A 16,831-nucleotide genomic window follows, 5' to 3' on the forward strand; every position below is an offset into this window, starting at 1 on the left:
TTACATTCTCTCTGGAATATTTTGGAACATTTAATGAATCAATTACAGGCTAAATTTTCTAAAAATAATTTTTTATTTTTGTACACAAATACAACAGCATCACTTCAATAGTTTTGGACAGAGCCAAGGTGAGAAGTAGTTGACGTCTGTGTAGACACTGGGGGCGTTAACTTCACAGGAGCTCAAGCCCAGAGATACAATGCCTCGCTGCACGATGCTGCCATCAATATCTACTTGCACCAGGGGACCACCACTATCTCCCTGAAACATGATTCAAGAATATAGTGCTGCAACAGGTAGCAAAATTATTTCAATTTTTAAATTTGTGGTGATCTAATCTGAGATTTATAATAAACAATTCTCTTTCATGTTGTGTTAGCTAATTTTCAGTGTTTCAGTCTCTGTCCCAATTGTGAAGTTAATATTTCTTTTAACCCTTTGAGCCCCAGCCGCCGGTATATCGTCGGTAAATTTGACTGTCTAAAAAACCCCAGGCCGACGATATTCCGGCGGTAAAAATAGTGCGAGAAACCCCAGCCGACGATATGTCGTCGGCATGATATAAGTTATTATAAATGGCTCTTAAGTGTTTAATTTTAGCGACACCAGTGGTTTTAGAACTTATAATTTTATTTTCATACATATACAATATGATTTCATGGTCAAATGTTACTAAATAATATTTACATTACTCCTAAAGAAAGAGTAAGAAGATCAGCTGTTACTAAGAACAACATCTGCATCTGCTGTGACATTGTTTACGTTTAGTAGACTGTGTTGATGTTCATTAGTTTGTGTGAGTAGACAGTTATATTATTGTTTCGGTACTTTCAGTATGAAATATTGTTTTATTTTGTAAATAATGGGTGACTCAAACCGATACTTTGGGATTATACCGACCACAACAGTATGAAGAACACAAAAATATAAATTTATAGAAACAAACATGATAGAACGAAAAAACAACTCCGTAATTACAAACTTACAAGCATTTCCAGGTATTGTGATCGGTATTGTTGTCGCTGTTATCTTTCTCGAGAATCCCGATTACGGCAGGCCGCGCGGCATCACATGATTTGCAAGGTACATAATTGCCTTTCCATTAAAATTCAATTTATATTTCTGATCAGCCCCTCTAGAATTTGGTATTTTACTGATAGGTGCTATCTCGAGGGATGTTTTTCTTTCGTTGACATCAGCGCGGGTGCTGCCGAAGCCCGCGCTGATGACGAGGCACTCGCATTTTGGGTGGCGGAATGTGATCAAGAATAAAAACAAGTTTTTGAGTGTTTTTTCAATAAAGAGTTTAGTTTTAGTTTGGTAATGTTTGTTTTTGTTGAATTTTTGTGTTTGGAGAAATGTAGAGGTAAAACACGGAAGTACAACAAAGCGACGCGACTCTGCAATCACGTTATCTACTAGATCGCTCGACTTTGACCTCTTTCTGAGGATGGGGAGGGGTTTGCGATAAGACAGTTCCTGTTTTATATTACCGAAATATTGTTCTACGCTAATCTAGTAATCAGTAGAAGCGAAATGTCAAATAACGATTCATGTCTGGGTGTGGTCGGTATAATCCCAAAGCACCCTCAAACCTAGCAGAACATTCAAGTGACATTGACAGACAATTGAATATTGACTTTTCAGATGACGATTCAGTATTATCTGATATTTTTGACGATGATAGTGACCTTGATCCGACGTATGATCCTAAATATGATAGTGACAATGGCAGAAATGTAGGCCTATTTAGTGCTAAAGACTTGACACCTGAGATACCATCTACATCAGCTCAGAATAATGTTACACAACCTAGGCCTAGTACGTCACAGGTTTTGTGTCATTAAAAAAAATATTTTACGAAATATTTATTATTGAACTAATCTGTCTGAAATTTTTTTTCCATGTTTGCAATAACATGACAAATGAAATAAAATTATTTCCCACAGGTTAATTGTTCCTTGTTTTATTTCTAAAAAATGTTAAATGTAACTTTTTTCTTTTTTTTTAGTTTGCACATATGCGTTATTTTACATATATAAAAGTACACAAACATTTTTTTAGCCCTTATTGAATTTTTTATTTGTAAAGTACCTTATTTCAAACATTTTAATGTATTATTTAGGTCATTAGGTAGTATATTAGAGATGGTATGATTTTTCAAATGAAATCGTACAAAATCACTGAAAAGGCCTTGGGGTTTTTAGACAGTTACTTGCAAAACTAGACTTGGTAAAAATTTGCACAAACTATATTTTTAGGTCCGGGGCTCAAAGGGTTAATAAGAAAAAAGTAAAATTTATGTTATTACTTTGCAATACAAGCTTTTAAAAATGAAATTATAATGTTTAAATCCACATTATAATTGTACGAAATAAATTTTAAAAATTTAGTTCACAATCAATCTTGATTCTTGAATTGTGTTCTCGACACTTAATGTTCAAAGTGTCAACTTAACTTGATAGCATCATCTGCACCTATGGATCACAGAGTCTTAATTTTGTAGCAAAATTTGTGCTACATCAATCTGCAAAATGGCAGGGTATTTACTTATAACAAATGAATAAATAAAGGTATTTTATATGACAATAAATACTTTCATGTGGGTTTTAAGTACACATTCCTCTTACAAAATTAATACCATAACTATCCTATATTTGATAGTTCATAGATGTTTTGTAACCTCAAATAATTTTTATTGTTGCGCTTAGAACTAGTTTGAGGAACTACCAAGAATGCGTGCTACCTTCACTAAAGTTGCAATATTTCAGTTATTGTTCCTTTGATTTATTCAAACAATGTTTCTAATAAATCTAATTTATTATGAATTTCTAATGTTTCCTAAAAAAGTATTCTTGTACAATATTTATAAAATGGTTGTGTTTTGAGTAGTCTATATAGTTTGAAGTCTACTTTTTTTAAATAGCCACCATATTGAAATTTATAAATGTATGATTTTCACTATACATATTTTAAATAGATATTATTAATATTACTATCCATGGAAAATTTGGTTAAAGCACAGTATGTGTAAGGGTTTAAAAAAACTTTAAAATCCAACTAAAAAATATTGTAGAAAAGGTATTGGACAACTCTGAAAATAAATTGATCTCCTCTGCTACCTTGATTTACTTAAAAAAAAAAAAATTTGATTTTATTTCACATATACTACTTATTGGTATACTGCAAAACAATTGAATAAAAAATAAAGAAATCAATTTAATAAAATCATATTTTAGTGGAAGAAAACAAATGGTAACAACAAATAACGATAAATCAGATTTTAAAACTACACAGAAAGGAGTTTCACAAGGATCAGTATTAGGACCTTTCCTTTTTATAGTTGCTGTGAATGATTTATCATTTAACATCCTACGTCCTACTGTTTTATATAAGGATGATACAATACTTTTAAACTATGACAAAACTTTAGATAATTGAACAAAATAATTTTACAGATATGGCTCTGGATTGGTTTAGATCAAATGGATTGTGATGGTAAATAATAGTAAAACTGGTAAAAAATCACTTTCTCTCTGTATTGGAAAGTATTTCAAAATAGTAAGCCTGTGGCATTTATCTAGATAGCAGGTTAAGCTGGGACTCACATATTAATAGTCTGTGCAAAACGTTATCTATGGTTACATACTTGTTATGAAAACAAAAATATTATGTCAACATCGATGTTGATTACAGCCTACTATGCCTTTTTTAATTCTCATCCATCTCTTGTATGGAATTACACTTTTGGGGAATAGTGTCATGCAGATAGAATTTTTATTTGGCAAAAGAAAGCTTTAAGGACAATTAAATCTATACCAGAAAGAGAGTCATGTTTGTCCATTTTTAAAGAACTTTTAATAATGACATGTCCTAGTATGTATGTATATTTATTGTTGTCTATTTAGTATTAAGGAACATGTTTACCATTTTAAATTTAGGTAAGATATTTATTTATACCCTCAATACAAGGAATAATTATTTGCTTAATTAAGTTTCAGTAAGGTTGAAAAAATCAAAAAGTAGCCACATCTCAGAGAACCTTTAGTGTAGAAATGAATATATTTAAATTAGTATTAAGTAAATAGATGAAAATTAATGCTTTCTACTCTATTGACGAATATTTAAAATGTCATATCAATACCCTGATTTTTAAATTATTTTAATTTGTTATTTGTAATTAGTTGGTATGTGTCATGTTTATTTATCAAGTTTTAGTTACGAATTTTAATTAATTATTTATTTATGTTTTTAAATATACTACTGTTTTAGGGTAAACTGTTAAATAATGCTGCTTTGTCTGTGTCTATTGCGTGTAAATTGCTTAATGACAATAAAATATTTAGAATCTTGATATCGCAAGAACAGTTTTGTCTGTAGACTGCATTTTGCATGCAACTTCATTTCTACCTAGATAAGAATGAGAGTGATGAAATTGTACCTAAGGGTATTTGGTTGAGCGTCAGCAAACATTCAACTTGTGGGTGGCATACTTCTACCTTTCATTTTAACTTGGAAAATTCTTATTTTGTTGATCTAAAGATATTGTTTTCAAAGTGAAATGTTAAAATAACACACATTAATATTGATTTTATGGCGTTCAATTTCTTAGTTAAACATTTAGTGTACACTGTATGAATGGTGCATTTGTCATGAGTGAAACTATAGCTCAATTTCTTGGTCAAAGTTCAACATGTACCTCTGTTCCATTTGGTCAAAAAATGGCAAGTCAATGTTTAGTTTTAAATTATTATATAAAAATTTGAGCATATGTGGGCAGTGTTTTGAAGTAAAACATCTTTTAAACGAAACGCTATTTAGTTGTTGGGATCTGAAAGGATTTCATTATAATGTGACTAGAAGAGTCAAAATACTGGTTTTAACTTACACTGCAAGTACTTTTGCCGCCTGAACCACTGGTGCATAGTTGAGAGTCAATCACTCTATAGTCAGCATTGTCTCTATAGAAACTGGCACACTCGCTCAGCGATTCTCCTGGTACATTTGCGTACATCAGTCTCCATGTTGTGGTAGCTAGTAACATTTCATTAAGAATATGAATTCTAAATAATGACTAATAAAATTTATCATCTATGAAGAAACATTATTGGCTTTACCTATGAACAATATCTGATCCAAAGACAGTCCTGGTTATCAATAACATTTGGTGATGATTATTAATCACATGGTTCTTAATCTTAACCTCACAACTTGAAAACTTGAGATATAAAATTTCTTATAGCATTCATCTGAATAACTGACACACAAAATATTATAGTATACACTTAAAAATGGTTTATTTTATTGACATTTTATTTATAGATTAATCTAAATACAATAAGTTAAATATTGTAGACATCTTTGTAAATATATCAACTTCTAAGTATTATTGCTGGATAAGAACACGTTAGGTAATAGATGTAGGGATTTGTCTATTCTATTGAATTCATATCCGTGATTCATACATTTGTTGGAAATTAATGATAGGGTATGTAAAACCTTCTATAGGTTTTTCTATTGGCCAAATATTACTCTTAAGAATGCGCAATAAGCGTTTTTGTTACTATTTGGGTTTTTTAGTATGTTCAACAAACTGTAAATTTAGGTTAATGTACAAGTTATGTGCCATAGACCACGTAAGAAGATTATATTAATGGTGGCTTTATTATGGGCAGGAAGTAAAGATTTTGGATTAATATAAATTGTATCAGTTTAAAATTTGGACGTATGAAACGTACCAAATTTCAAATTCTTTTGACAAATGGGTAACAATAGTTAAGAAAATAGAAGTTTTATCAATACCAAAGGAGTTAAAATAAGTTTTGTTATATAGTTAGACAGAGAAAGAACAGGAAGGTTCCATTAATCTATGTGTTACTATTTACATTCTCAAAAATATTTCTCTGAAAATACTTTATATTGATATTTATACATACATTGTAACTGTATAGTCCTTTTTATCTGGTATGAGACAAGAAAATTTCTCATGTCAATAGAGAAAACTTACAATCAGATGTTTTTCCCCAGCCACTGATAGTGAATGAGCCCTGAGTGTTAGGGCGAGTACTGGGGGATGTGCAACCTGGCACCTTCACAGTGCACACATATTCTGTAACATAAGTTGCACAGTAAAGGGTTAAACATTTATTTTAATACAAAATAAACAAACTGGTTAACATTTTAAGTTTTCAAATATTTTAGAGTTTTTATTTTGAGCACATTACTTAATAAAGCATACACAAGCCATGAGTGACTATGTTTTAGAGTGATACAGTGTAATCAGCCAATGGTGGACTACATGCGAATTCATTATCTGTATGGTACTAATTATTAATCAATACGTCGGTTGCTTTGTCCTGAAAGTGAGGCTTTGTATGTTGGAATCAGGTGTGTGACTGACCTAGGTGTAACTGTTTTAAATTCATTACAATCTGATATACAGTATACAAAATTCTTGAGGCCTGAAAGCTATTAAGGTAATAATAATCTTGTATTGGAAGACAATGCCTATGCATTGAGAAACCTACAAGACAGGCTTTCTTTACTGTACAGGTGACAAAGAGTAATTTATTAGTAATAAATTCTGTAGCTTTAACAGTCACTAAGATTTGTAGATAAAATATAATGAAGGTCACTTTGTATATTTGTGTTTCTTAAATTTAAACAATCTTGTGTACCCTGTAGGCCATACTCGATTCAGCAATAACATTTTAAAATATCTAGTTTGAATTTATTCCAACTATATGTTTTAGAACAGAATAAACAATGGGATCCACTACCATTAGGTTGTAGAAAACTAAAATTATAAGAAAATCATTGTTATAAAATTTACTAGAAGAGAGAAAATTACAAACAGGCTTGAACTACATCCAGGCTCCAGGACATTGATCACAAAGTATTAATTTTATTCAGTAACTTGTATGAGGGCTACCCAGAAAGCATGGCCATAAAGAGACCTACAATTTTGATAGACAAACATTAAAGGGATTGAACCCAGTAGTTTATTTTAAGCTAGAACACATTTATGAGGTCTCTTAAAGCTCAATAAATTCCTGGGAAAAGATTCCTGAACTCCTGTTTTTCAAGGATATTTTGTACCTCCTAAACCAACCACTCCGAAATAATCTTGTGTATGCCACTGCCAGAAAATAGTCGTTTTGTGTTGTTGGGAAGGATATTTGCCGTTTCATTTAGGATTTTTAAAAGAACCAATTTAATTTGAACCATCCTGTCACCTTGATAGTGACACATTATCTATTTTGTATTCTGAACAAAAAATAAAGCAATGGTCTGTGCCTGAAATTCATTGTCTCTGTATTTTATGGTGTGCTTTATCTTATCAGTGTTGTCGTTATCAGAATGAACAAACTAATATCAATAATGCAGAATGAAGTGGTCAGCCACCTGTCATTAGTATATATTTTGAAAAGTTAAATAAAAAGTTCTGAGCTCGTAGATATTGAACTTATCTCTTGCAAATACCAAGATCAGTCTTGTGTAAAGTTTAGGCAGTCAACCAAATCATTCTAATCATAAAGATTCTTAATTGTTAATTGTCATTTACTTAAAGTATAAACATGCTACATAACTCAACTATACATTGCTTGTACTCACGATTGAGTGTGACAGGACGAGGTAACTTGACTACAGCTATGTCATTGTAGACATCATTATCATTGTAGTTCTCGTGAACCATCATCCCGCTGCCGGGCACTGTTAACACAATTCGGCCTGTCTCCTTTCGTTGTCTCAAGTCTAGGCCGCCCAATACGACATTAGCAGACCTGGCCCTGTGTCACATCCACCTTTCTCAATTATGTTATTAATAATAATTTACAATTTTGTCATAGGCCCATGACTAACTGATTTTGAAAAATACCTGACCAGCTGGTACAGTGATAGTTAAAATGTTATGATTAGCTTGCAAACTCTCTCTGTGTGTTTATTGTCTTGACCCAAAATTACATTGTGTAAATTGAACCACTATTGTATATAAACTCAAATTCTGCAACATTTTATTGAAAGAAAAATTTAAAAGGATTTAATTACTAAGGCTTTACTCCATGGACCTCTACATTTGAAGAAATCTCTATAAAAAATGCATTGGGAAATAAATAGCCTGACTTTTAGGTACATGTTCAAAGTAAACTTTGCACCAATACAGCAGTTTTATTAATAATCTGTTGTATATACCAGCTGGTTTGAGCAAAAGCTGATGTAAACATTTCTTATTATTTTTATTGATTTTACTCGTGTTTGAAATGTATAGAATGCGAGGAGAAGCTTACAAATGAAACAGAAGTGTTTAAGCTTGGATAAGAGTAAAATGTGCTTACAAAATGAATGACGAGAGGAATGAGATTGAATGCTTCAATTATGTATTCATGAACGATACATAACAGCACACTCGCAAGAAACTCTACTTCAAAGTAGTAATTGTTAAAAAAAAAATAATTAAACTGTTTGTAGTATCATTGTACTTTGTTAATGTAGTAGTAAACATTGAGGCCAGCATGTCTACTATGATTTAAAAAGATATATAAATGATGCTACATGAAGCTAGATAGAACATTAACATTTTAACATTAACAGTTTAACATTTTTTTAATTATTTTACCATTTAATCATTTACTTATGTTTCAAACACTCTGTATAGGCAAAACGATTTCTTTGGAAAACCAAAACAGAAAATAAGTGCAATGTGGAACAATTTACAAAAGTCTCAAAAACAAAATTATAGAGCTTACCCTTTGGCACAGTGGGCAGCAGTGAGGACAGTGGTAGGAGATATCAGAGAGCCACCACAAGCCCAGTAGTTCCATCCGTTAGAAAACTGCATGTAAGCCTGGTAACAGAACTGTCCCCGGGAGGCTGTCTGTCCATTCACGATATTCAGCGTGATACCCAGTCGGCGGTGGATGGCATCTGGACCATGGAATACCACACGTAATTATATGTTATTTTGACTAATATGATCTATGGTGTGATATGTTATATTTATTGTGATGTGCAGAAAATAGTTGAAATAAATTCTCACTTAGATATAACTGTGCTATTTTTTTTTACATTTTTTTTGACATATTAACAAATGGAGCCTAACTCTCACAACGCATACAACTTCATTTTATGGTGACTTGGTATGTATACTTTTATTATTTAAACACTGGTGTGAACCCCAATGTAATGATGAAACATGTGAATGTAGGATGTGGCAAGATATCTCAAGAAAGATTATCTGTAGCCTTAAAATTTTGGATGAAACATCATTTCTACATTCAGGTAAACCAGAATGAGTTCTATGATGCTGCATGCCCAACCATGGAATTTGGTTGTGTGTCGTTGAAATCTATCACTCAGTGGGCTGACACAATTTTTCTTTTGTCTGCAGGGGGATGTACAATAGTGCTTTTTTAAATGATTGTCTCTCATCTATCTGTCAATAATAAAATGAGTTATAGACTTAAAATTTTGCATTGGACCTCAGCAAAGCCTTTTATGCAACACATGGTGCGTCATAGTCATATATATATATATATATATATATATATATATATATATATATATAAACCTGTAGTAAAAGCAGAATTAGTATGTTAGCGATTTATGGTAGTTACAACGATAACGTAATTTCTCTACTGAAAAGAAGTCCAACATTACATAGTAAAAACCATTTCTATAGATGTTTTTTATGTCCACTGATGTCAAAATAGCTGTATAGAAATAATACTCGAAAAAATTACAAAAAAAAAACAATTTAATTTGATGTAGAAAATTTTAATAATTTATGTCAAGGCTGGTTAAATTACTTGGGTCTCCTTTTGACAGTCGCAGTCATTAAATAATTATTTATCGCTGTAGGTATCTTAAGACTCATAACTTATCATACCTTGATAGGCATATTGATACCTTAATCATTAAAACGAATGTAAAATATTGCAGCCACAGTCTATTGTTACTCGTCTTATAAAAACAATATGGAATTGCAATAAAAATAGCCAATCATCTTAGTGGATGACGTCATGAAATTAGATGTATAAACTCAACACTTCTATAACCTGTAAATATTGGAGATTATTATTTCATGTTGAATATTACAATGTTTTTTACTAAGACTTCAGATCAGGTAACCCTTTGTGAGTAACTTTCTCAAAAGCCAATACTTGTTTTATGTAACTGGAAAGTTATTAGAAACACATTTGAGAGTGTTTATTCAGAGAGATCATTAAGTTTGATCAGTCATAGGTTAAGTTTGAATTAAATTTGATTCAGGCTAGAACAACACTTTTATAGAAGAATATACACCTTCAACACATCCTAAAAGGAAGGTAAGACTAGGTTCGTACAAGGCATGTTCAAAAAGTAACAGGAATGTTAATGTTTTGAAAAAAATTTTATTTACTCCTATATTAATGTCACTTTCAAAATAGCCCCCCATTAGATATTATGCACTTGTGCCAGTGCTTCTTCCAACCCTCAAAATACTTCTCAAATTCGATCTTTGGGATAGCCTTTTTTTGGGATAGCCGATCTTTCAATGACGCACTTTTATTGTCAACTATGCTTCTAAAATGACAGCTCTTTAAGATTTTCTTTACTTTTGAAAATAGAAAAAAGTCGTACTGAGCAGGTCTTCAGAATATGAAGGCAGGGGCATCATTACAGTATTGTTTATGACGAAAAATTCATGAACAAGCAATGAAATGTGAGCAGGTGCATTGTCTGGTGCAAAAGCCATGAACTGTTTTACCACAAATCCGGCCGTTTCTTTTTCAGATTGTTTCACGCAAATGGCATTCAACTTTTTACTGACCATTTGATCTTCTGGCAAGAATTCATGATACACTATGCCATTAAAATCAAAGAAAACAGTGAGCCATAACCTTCACGTTCAACTGGCATTTGTCGAGCCTTTATACCTCTTGGCAACCAGAATGCCTCCACTGATGTTTCAATGTCATATCCGTAAACCCATGTTTAATCACCTGTTATAACATGTTTAAGTAATTCTGTATTGTAATTGACTTCATTTAATGACTCCTAAGCAACTTCAATTCGACATTGTTTTTGTCCAAAATTTTACAATTTTGGAACAAATTTGGTAAAATCTTGTATATTGTGTTTTATTTTGTTTAGGACAAGAGAGAATGAACATCTTCAATGCTGAATCAAAAGGAATCAGACTAACCTTAATCTGCTAAAGGCACACTGGTTTTTAAATTGTGAAAACTTGCATTTTATTATTATCATAAATAAAATAAATAAAATTCATTGAGATAAAGAATTTTGATATTCATCACTATACATACCTTCACGTTGTTTAAAATCGAGTCCAGCATGGCTTTTGAGGAAAATGTTTTTTGATGTTACATTATTAAGATTGAGGTCAAGTGGGAAACTTGCAATCTGAAACAAAGTTGACAAATTATTTTTTTTGAACTGAACATTGAATGAGCATTGCGAAGCCTATCACTTGTTCACTTGTGAGACTGAAAAAATAATAATTCTGTTGTTCACACGATATCTGGAAAACAAGCTGGTCTATAGACTTGAAATTTGTATAGACTTGGTATGGTTTAAGAAAGCAGAGGTTTTGAATAAATTGAATAATTCATTGATACATACTGTATGTCATCCGTGTGGTATATAATGAGGTGGAGTTTTCGTTGTAATATAATTTATTAAAAAGTGTCATAGTATGTAATACAATTTATGATTATTAATTTTAACTACTGTGTATATATAACAATTGTATAGTGAGCTAAGAGTTTGGATTAAATGTAGCCTAAGTATTAACCCCATAATTTAGACTATTGTTAATTTAATGGTATTTCACTACATTCAATAATATTTTAACTGGTATCTAATAATTGACAGCATTTAATACAATAAATGTGATGTTTTACACAATAAAATTTAGAAAATTAGTTTATAATCAAACTAAATAATAATTACAAATAGATAAGTTTTTAAATTGCATAATACTTTAACAGAAATTTAAAAAAGAGTTTTTTTTATTTAGGTCTGACACAACTTTAATCTTATACTATATTACATAATCCATCACATTTAAATCCTATCAGAAATTTTCGATCACTAAGTACTGGAAAAAGGAATTCTGAACAAGTTCAGACTTGGTACAAGAGTGTCTTGGATAAGTATGTTGCTAAGCTTGGTACACTACTTTGTTCCATTTTTGATGGCATTAAAATTTTAAATAAACCCACAACTTCATTCTTTTATGAACCTAGAGAAAAAAACAAATTGTGTTCTGGAATATAAGATCTTCTTAAACTTTTTGTAATAAACAATTTTGTTGTATCTCAAATGGTGTCCAAGATATCAGTTACATGTACACCCCATAAGAATTTTTCAATCATAAAAAAACTGGCAAAATAAATGCCGAAACAAATACAAACTTGTACAAAAATTGATCTTATTAATACCTTGGATAAGTTTATCTAGTTTGGCACACTGTTTTGTTTCTATATGTCAACCTTTCAAATAAAAAAAATCACAAATCCGTTGAATGTAAAGAAAAAGCTAAAAACTTTTCTGGAATGCTTGTAACATTTCTTAAAATTTTGTTACTAAAATTGTATAGTGCCTCATACAATTTTTGAGATATTAATTACTTGTAAATGTCATAAGAAATAAATTATTAATATTTCAGCTCTCACAAAATCTACTTACTTCTTTTGTTTGATTCAGAAGCACTATTTTCTTTGAGTGGCTTGAATACATTGCTTTGTTAGAGAGTATTGTTGGTTTATATTTTGCATTGCATTCTCCAATATTTCTTTATGTTCTTTAAATCTTCATAAATACATTTCAGAACATTTTTATTTGAAAAATGCAGTGTAGTGTAACCAGCCACCACTATCTGTTATATAATATATAAACTAATAAAGTTATTGTCATAAATAAGAAATTCCAGTTGACTTGTTTGGGAATATGAGAACTCATACCCATTTCAGGTGTTGTGTAATATCCATTTCTTCCATCGTTCACCAACATAACATTAATACAGTATTTAACTGTTTAACAAAAAGTTACACTGAACTGTGAACAGTGAACTGTGTCACTGTTACACTGAACTTTGTTAAACATTATTCCATAAAAATTATACACATTTTACTAACTAACGTGTAAACATAAACTAAGTTTACCAAGTAATTGGTCTTATTTATGAAAGTTTCATACTGAATTTTTCAGTGATTTGGTAGGTAAAATAAACTTTGTAAATAAATGTTTTTAAATAGTAGCCATGAAGAGATATAAATACACTTTAAAATTATTTCAGTGCTGGAAAAGAAATAAATTTACAAGGAAAAATGAACATTCTTACCTTCCCAACTTGAACTGCAAGGAGGCCAAAGCAGGAAATCGTGACTAGGCGAAGGAACATGGTTGTTGATAGTGTTTTATCTGGGTTGCGAAATGATAATTGAGTTCTTATAGTACCTTTTTTACGTAAATGTTCCGTTATCAATGAACAATTATTATCCTCTATTAAAGCCAAGTATATGGCTGATATCTAATCAAGAGAGTGTGAATTGCAGACAGCTTAAAATATTTAGTGTTCTCCTTGTGATAATGTGAGAGATCAAGAGACCTTCTGTTTGGAAGCACTTGGTATCAAAAAACAAACAAAAACAAAGAAGATAAAAAATATCCTCAGGAAAGTTAAAGCAATACTGCTGTTACTATTGAGAATTCATGTTATGTTTGAATGGTCTCATCCATGTTGCTGCCCATTGCTTTTATTTTAGAAGTTACTTTATCTTTATATTACTGTTTTAGTTGATTTGTATTATGTAATCCGTATTGAGAATCAGACTGAGCTCAAGACATTCTACATTGTTAAAACTGAGATACAAAATAATTAATTTAGTAATTGTCTGGAAATGAATTTGGAGCTAACTAAAGTGATTCAGAATAATCTGAAAGGCTTGCCAAACAATTAGCCTGAAATGTAAATAAAAATAATCACCTAAACAAGCCAAAGCATGTCTTATATCATTTGTGTCACTTTTCAAGATACTGTATCTCAAAACAAAACTGGAATTATTGTCTTTCTTGCAGCCAAGAATTGTGTGTGTGCTAAATATGCTGCACTCCTTCAAAACATGAGCCATCTGCAAAACTTAAATTCTCATCTGAACTTAAATATTTTATGTATACAACTTTTTCTAATTTTGTAGCAAAGTTATTGTATGTTTTACATACTATAGGAGAAAGGATAAGAATCACCAGTGTTCAAATAAGGGGTTTTAAAAATTAGCATGGGTTTTAGTTTGTGATGTGATTTCCTACACAAATATTTTGTTATTTCTTAAAAATACCTTAAACGATTTTGATGATTATTTAAATCCTATTAAACAAGGTATACTCATATAATACCTAGTTAAACAATCAATATTAGCTAGTTTAACTCTTCATAACACAGGTTTTAAAGTGAGAGTACCACAATCAAGTGTAAATACTGTGCGTACAATTGTGTCCATACTGAGGGGTATCAAGCAAAGTGGTACAAATTATAAGATATAAAAAAGTTGTATGAACAAACATTATTGTAAATTATGTGGGAACCATAAGTCTCCTTCATAATAATAATAATAAAGGATGTACTCGTATAACAATCCCAATTACTTTGCTTTCTAGCTGATGAAATAAAGAAGAACTCTTGGTTGTCTTCAGTCGGGGAGTTCTTCGATGCACTATCATAAGCCCTGGCGCCATGTAAAAATGTAAATATTGTAAATATTCTATAATTCATTTTACTTTGACGCTGTCTATCCAGTTGTACTGGTCATCGACTAAGGTGGAGGTAATTAAGGTAATTAAGGTATGGTTTAGTAGTTTTCCAAGAAATTCGAGCATTCCATTTTTATTAATAATTATAGTTTAAAATGTAATGAGACCCTAGAAATTCTCCTTATCTCATTTCACTACAGGTTTGATACTCATACATGAGATGTAAGTAGCGAGGTACTAGAGGAGTTGCTAACCAAAGAAAAATCACAAGTGTCACTCAAGATACTGATGTATTGTAATGTTGTATTTTGATTACTAAGGATTATTTGAATCATAGCAGAACACAATTGTTTATTTACACTCTTTAGAGAATGCAAATGAAAAAATAAAACATTACTACCTTTCACTCAGTGTGCTTTTAAAAGTTCATTTCTATCTGTCTGCATGATATCTTGAATACAAACTAACTTAAAGACTTGAAAGTTTACACAAAGCTTAATTTCTATATAGGCAATATCAAGTTTGATGATAGTGCAAATCACATGGGATTTGGCAGAGTGTTAGGGAACACGTTTACAATAGCTCTCATGGCTATTCATAATGGCAACTAAAAAATTATAAACTAAATAAATTTGTATGCAAACTGAATACAATAAATAATATGACAGTTTAACATGTAACAGTAATATGCATAGCCTAACTATCCGTTTTAGAAAGATATCGACTTTATACTTTAAATTTAGTATTAAATTTCATTTTTACATAGACAATTTTGATAACGGTGCATGTCCATCATCCACTGAATTTGGCATTGAAGCTTATCACTCAATAGGCTGCCACAATTTCTCTTTTGTCTGCTGGGGGATGTAAAAATATCTTTTATGTGTTATTGTGATTGTCTATATGTTCTGTATGTGACACTTGATGTACTCCTACCTTGTTTAGTTTCTATACTCATTATTAATAATATTTCTGTTTTGTAGAAAATATTTTATTAAACATTTATTTGATTAGAGTTTTTTATGCCCACCAAGCTCTGATGGTAATAAATAAATCTTTAATAAAGTAAATTTTAGCATGTGAAAAATGATATATTCAACATTTAATATATTCTTAACATTATTCATATCAGGTAGATTTTATATTAATATTCCTATCGTACTGCATGCGTGTAAGAAAATATCTAGCTGTGTAATATCACACTTACATAATGAATATTAATTCATCAGTTGTAATTTTAACACAGTTTAACACAATGACTGTGGGTCCAATCTTAGGATGTGCTGGATAGGATGAGTACACAAGATCACTCTGTAGAGAGCGGCAGTAGAGTGTTAACTACTTGAGTTATAGCTGGAGAGTACAGAACAGTTTAGCATGTTGACTGTGGCTGTAATCTTAGAATGTGCTGGATAGAATGAGTACACAAGATCACTCTGTAGAGAGCCGCAGTAGAGTGTTAACTACTTGTGTTATAGCTAAAGAGTACAGTACAATTTAGCATGTTGACTGTGGCTGTAATCTTAGGATGTGCTGGATAGGATGAGTACACACGATCACTCTGTAGAGAGCCGCAGTAGAGTGTTAACTACTTGTGTTATAGCTAGAGAGTACAGTGAAATTTAGCATGTTGAGTGTGGCTGTAATCTTAGGATGTGCTGGATAGGATGAATACACACGATCACTCTGTAGAGAGCCGCAGTAGAGTGTTAACTACTTGTGTTATAGCTAGAGAGTACAGTGAAATTTAGCATGTTGACTGTGGCTGTAATCTTAGGATGTGCTGGATAGGATGAATACACACGATCACTCTGTAGAGAGCCGCAGTAGAGTGTTAACTACTTGTGTTATAGCTAAAGAGTACAGTGAAATTTAGCATGTTGAGTGTGGCTGTAATCTTAGGATGTGCTGGATAGGATGAGTACACACGATCACTCTGTAGAGAGCCGCAGTAGAGTGTTAACTACTTGTGTTACAGCTAAAGAGTACAGTGAAATTTAGCATGTTGACTGTGGCTGTAATCTTAGGATGTGCTGGATAGGATGAGTACACACGATCACTCTGTAGAGAGCCGCAG

At 31.4% G+C, this 16,831-nt stretch overlaps 1 protein-coding gene across 1 annotated transcript; it reads right to left on the minus strand.

The window, feature by feature from the left end:
• Nucleotides 1-50: 50 nt before the first annotated feature.
• On the minus strand, nt 51-13,506 carry LOC124358061 (brachyurin-like). Its single transcript, XM_046810353.1, has 7 exons — nt 13,346-13,506; nt 11,307-11,403; nt 8,748-8,925; nt 7,615-7,790; nt 6,008-6,109; nt 4,889-5,034; nt 51-261 (listed from the first exon to the last, which is right to left on the minus strand). The coding sequence occupies exons 1-7, from the start codon at nt 13,403-13,405 to the stop codon at nt 100-102; spliced, it is 921 nt and encodes a 306-aa protein (XP_046666309.1). The 5' UTR covers nt 13,406-13,506; the 3' UTR covers nt 51-99.
• Nucleotides 13,507-16,831: the final 3,325 nt, after the last annotated feature.

The sequence above is a fragment of the Homalodisca vitripennis genome, chromosome 1 (assembly GCF_021130785.1).
Source record: "Homalodisca vitripennis isolate AUS2020 chromosome 1, UT_GWSS_2.1, whole genome shotgun sequence".
Taxonomy (NCBI): domain Eukaryota; kingdom Metazoa; phylum Arthropoda; class Insecta; order Hemiptera; family Cicadellidae; genus Homalodisca; species Homalodisca vitripennis.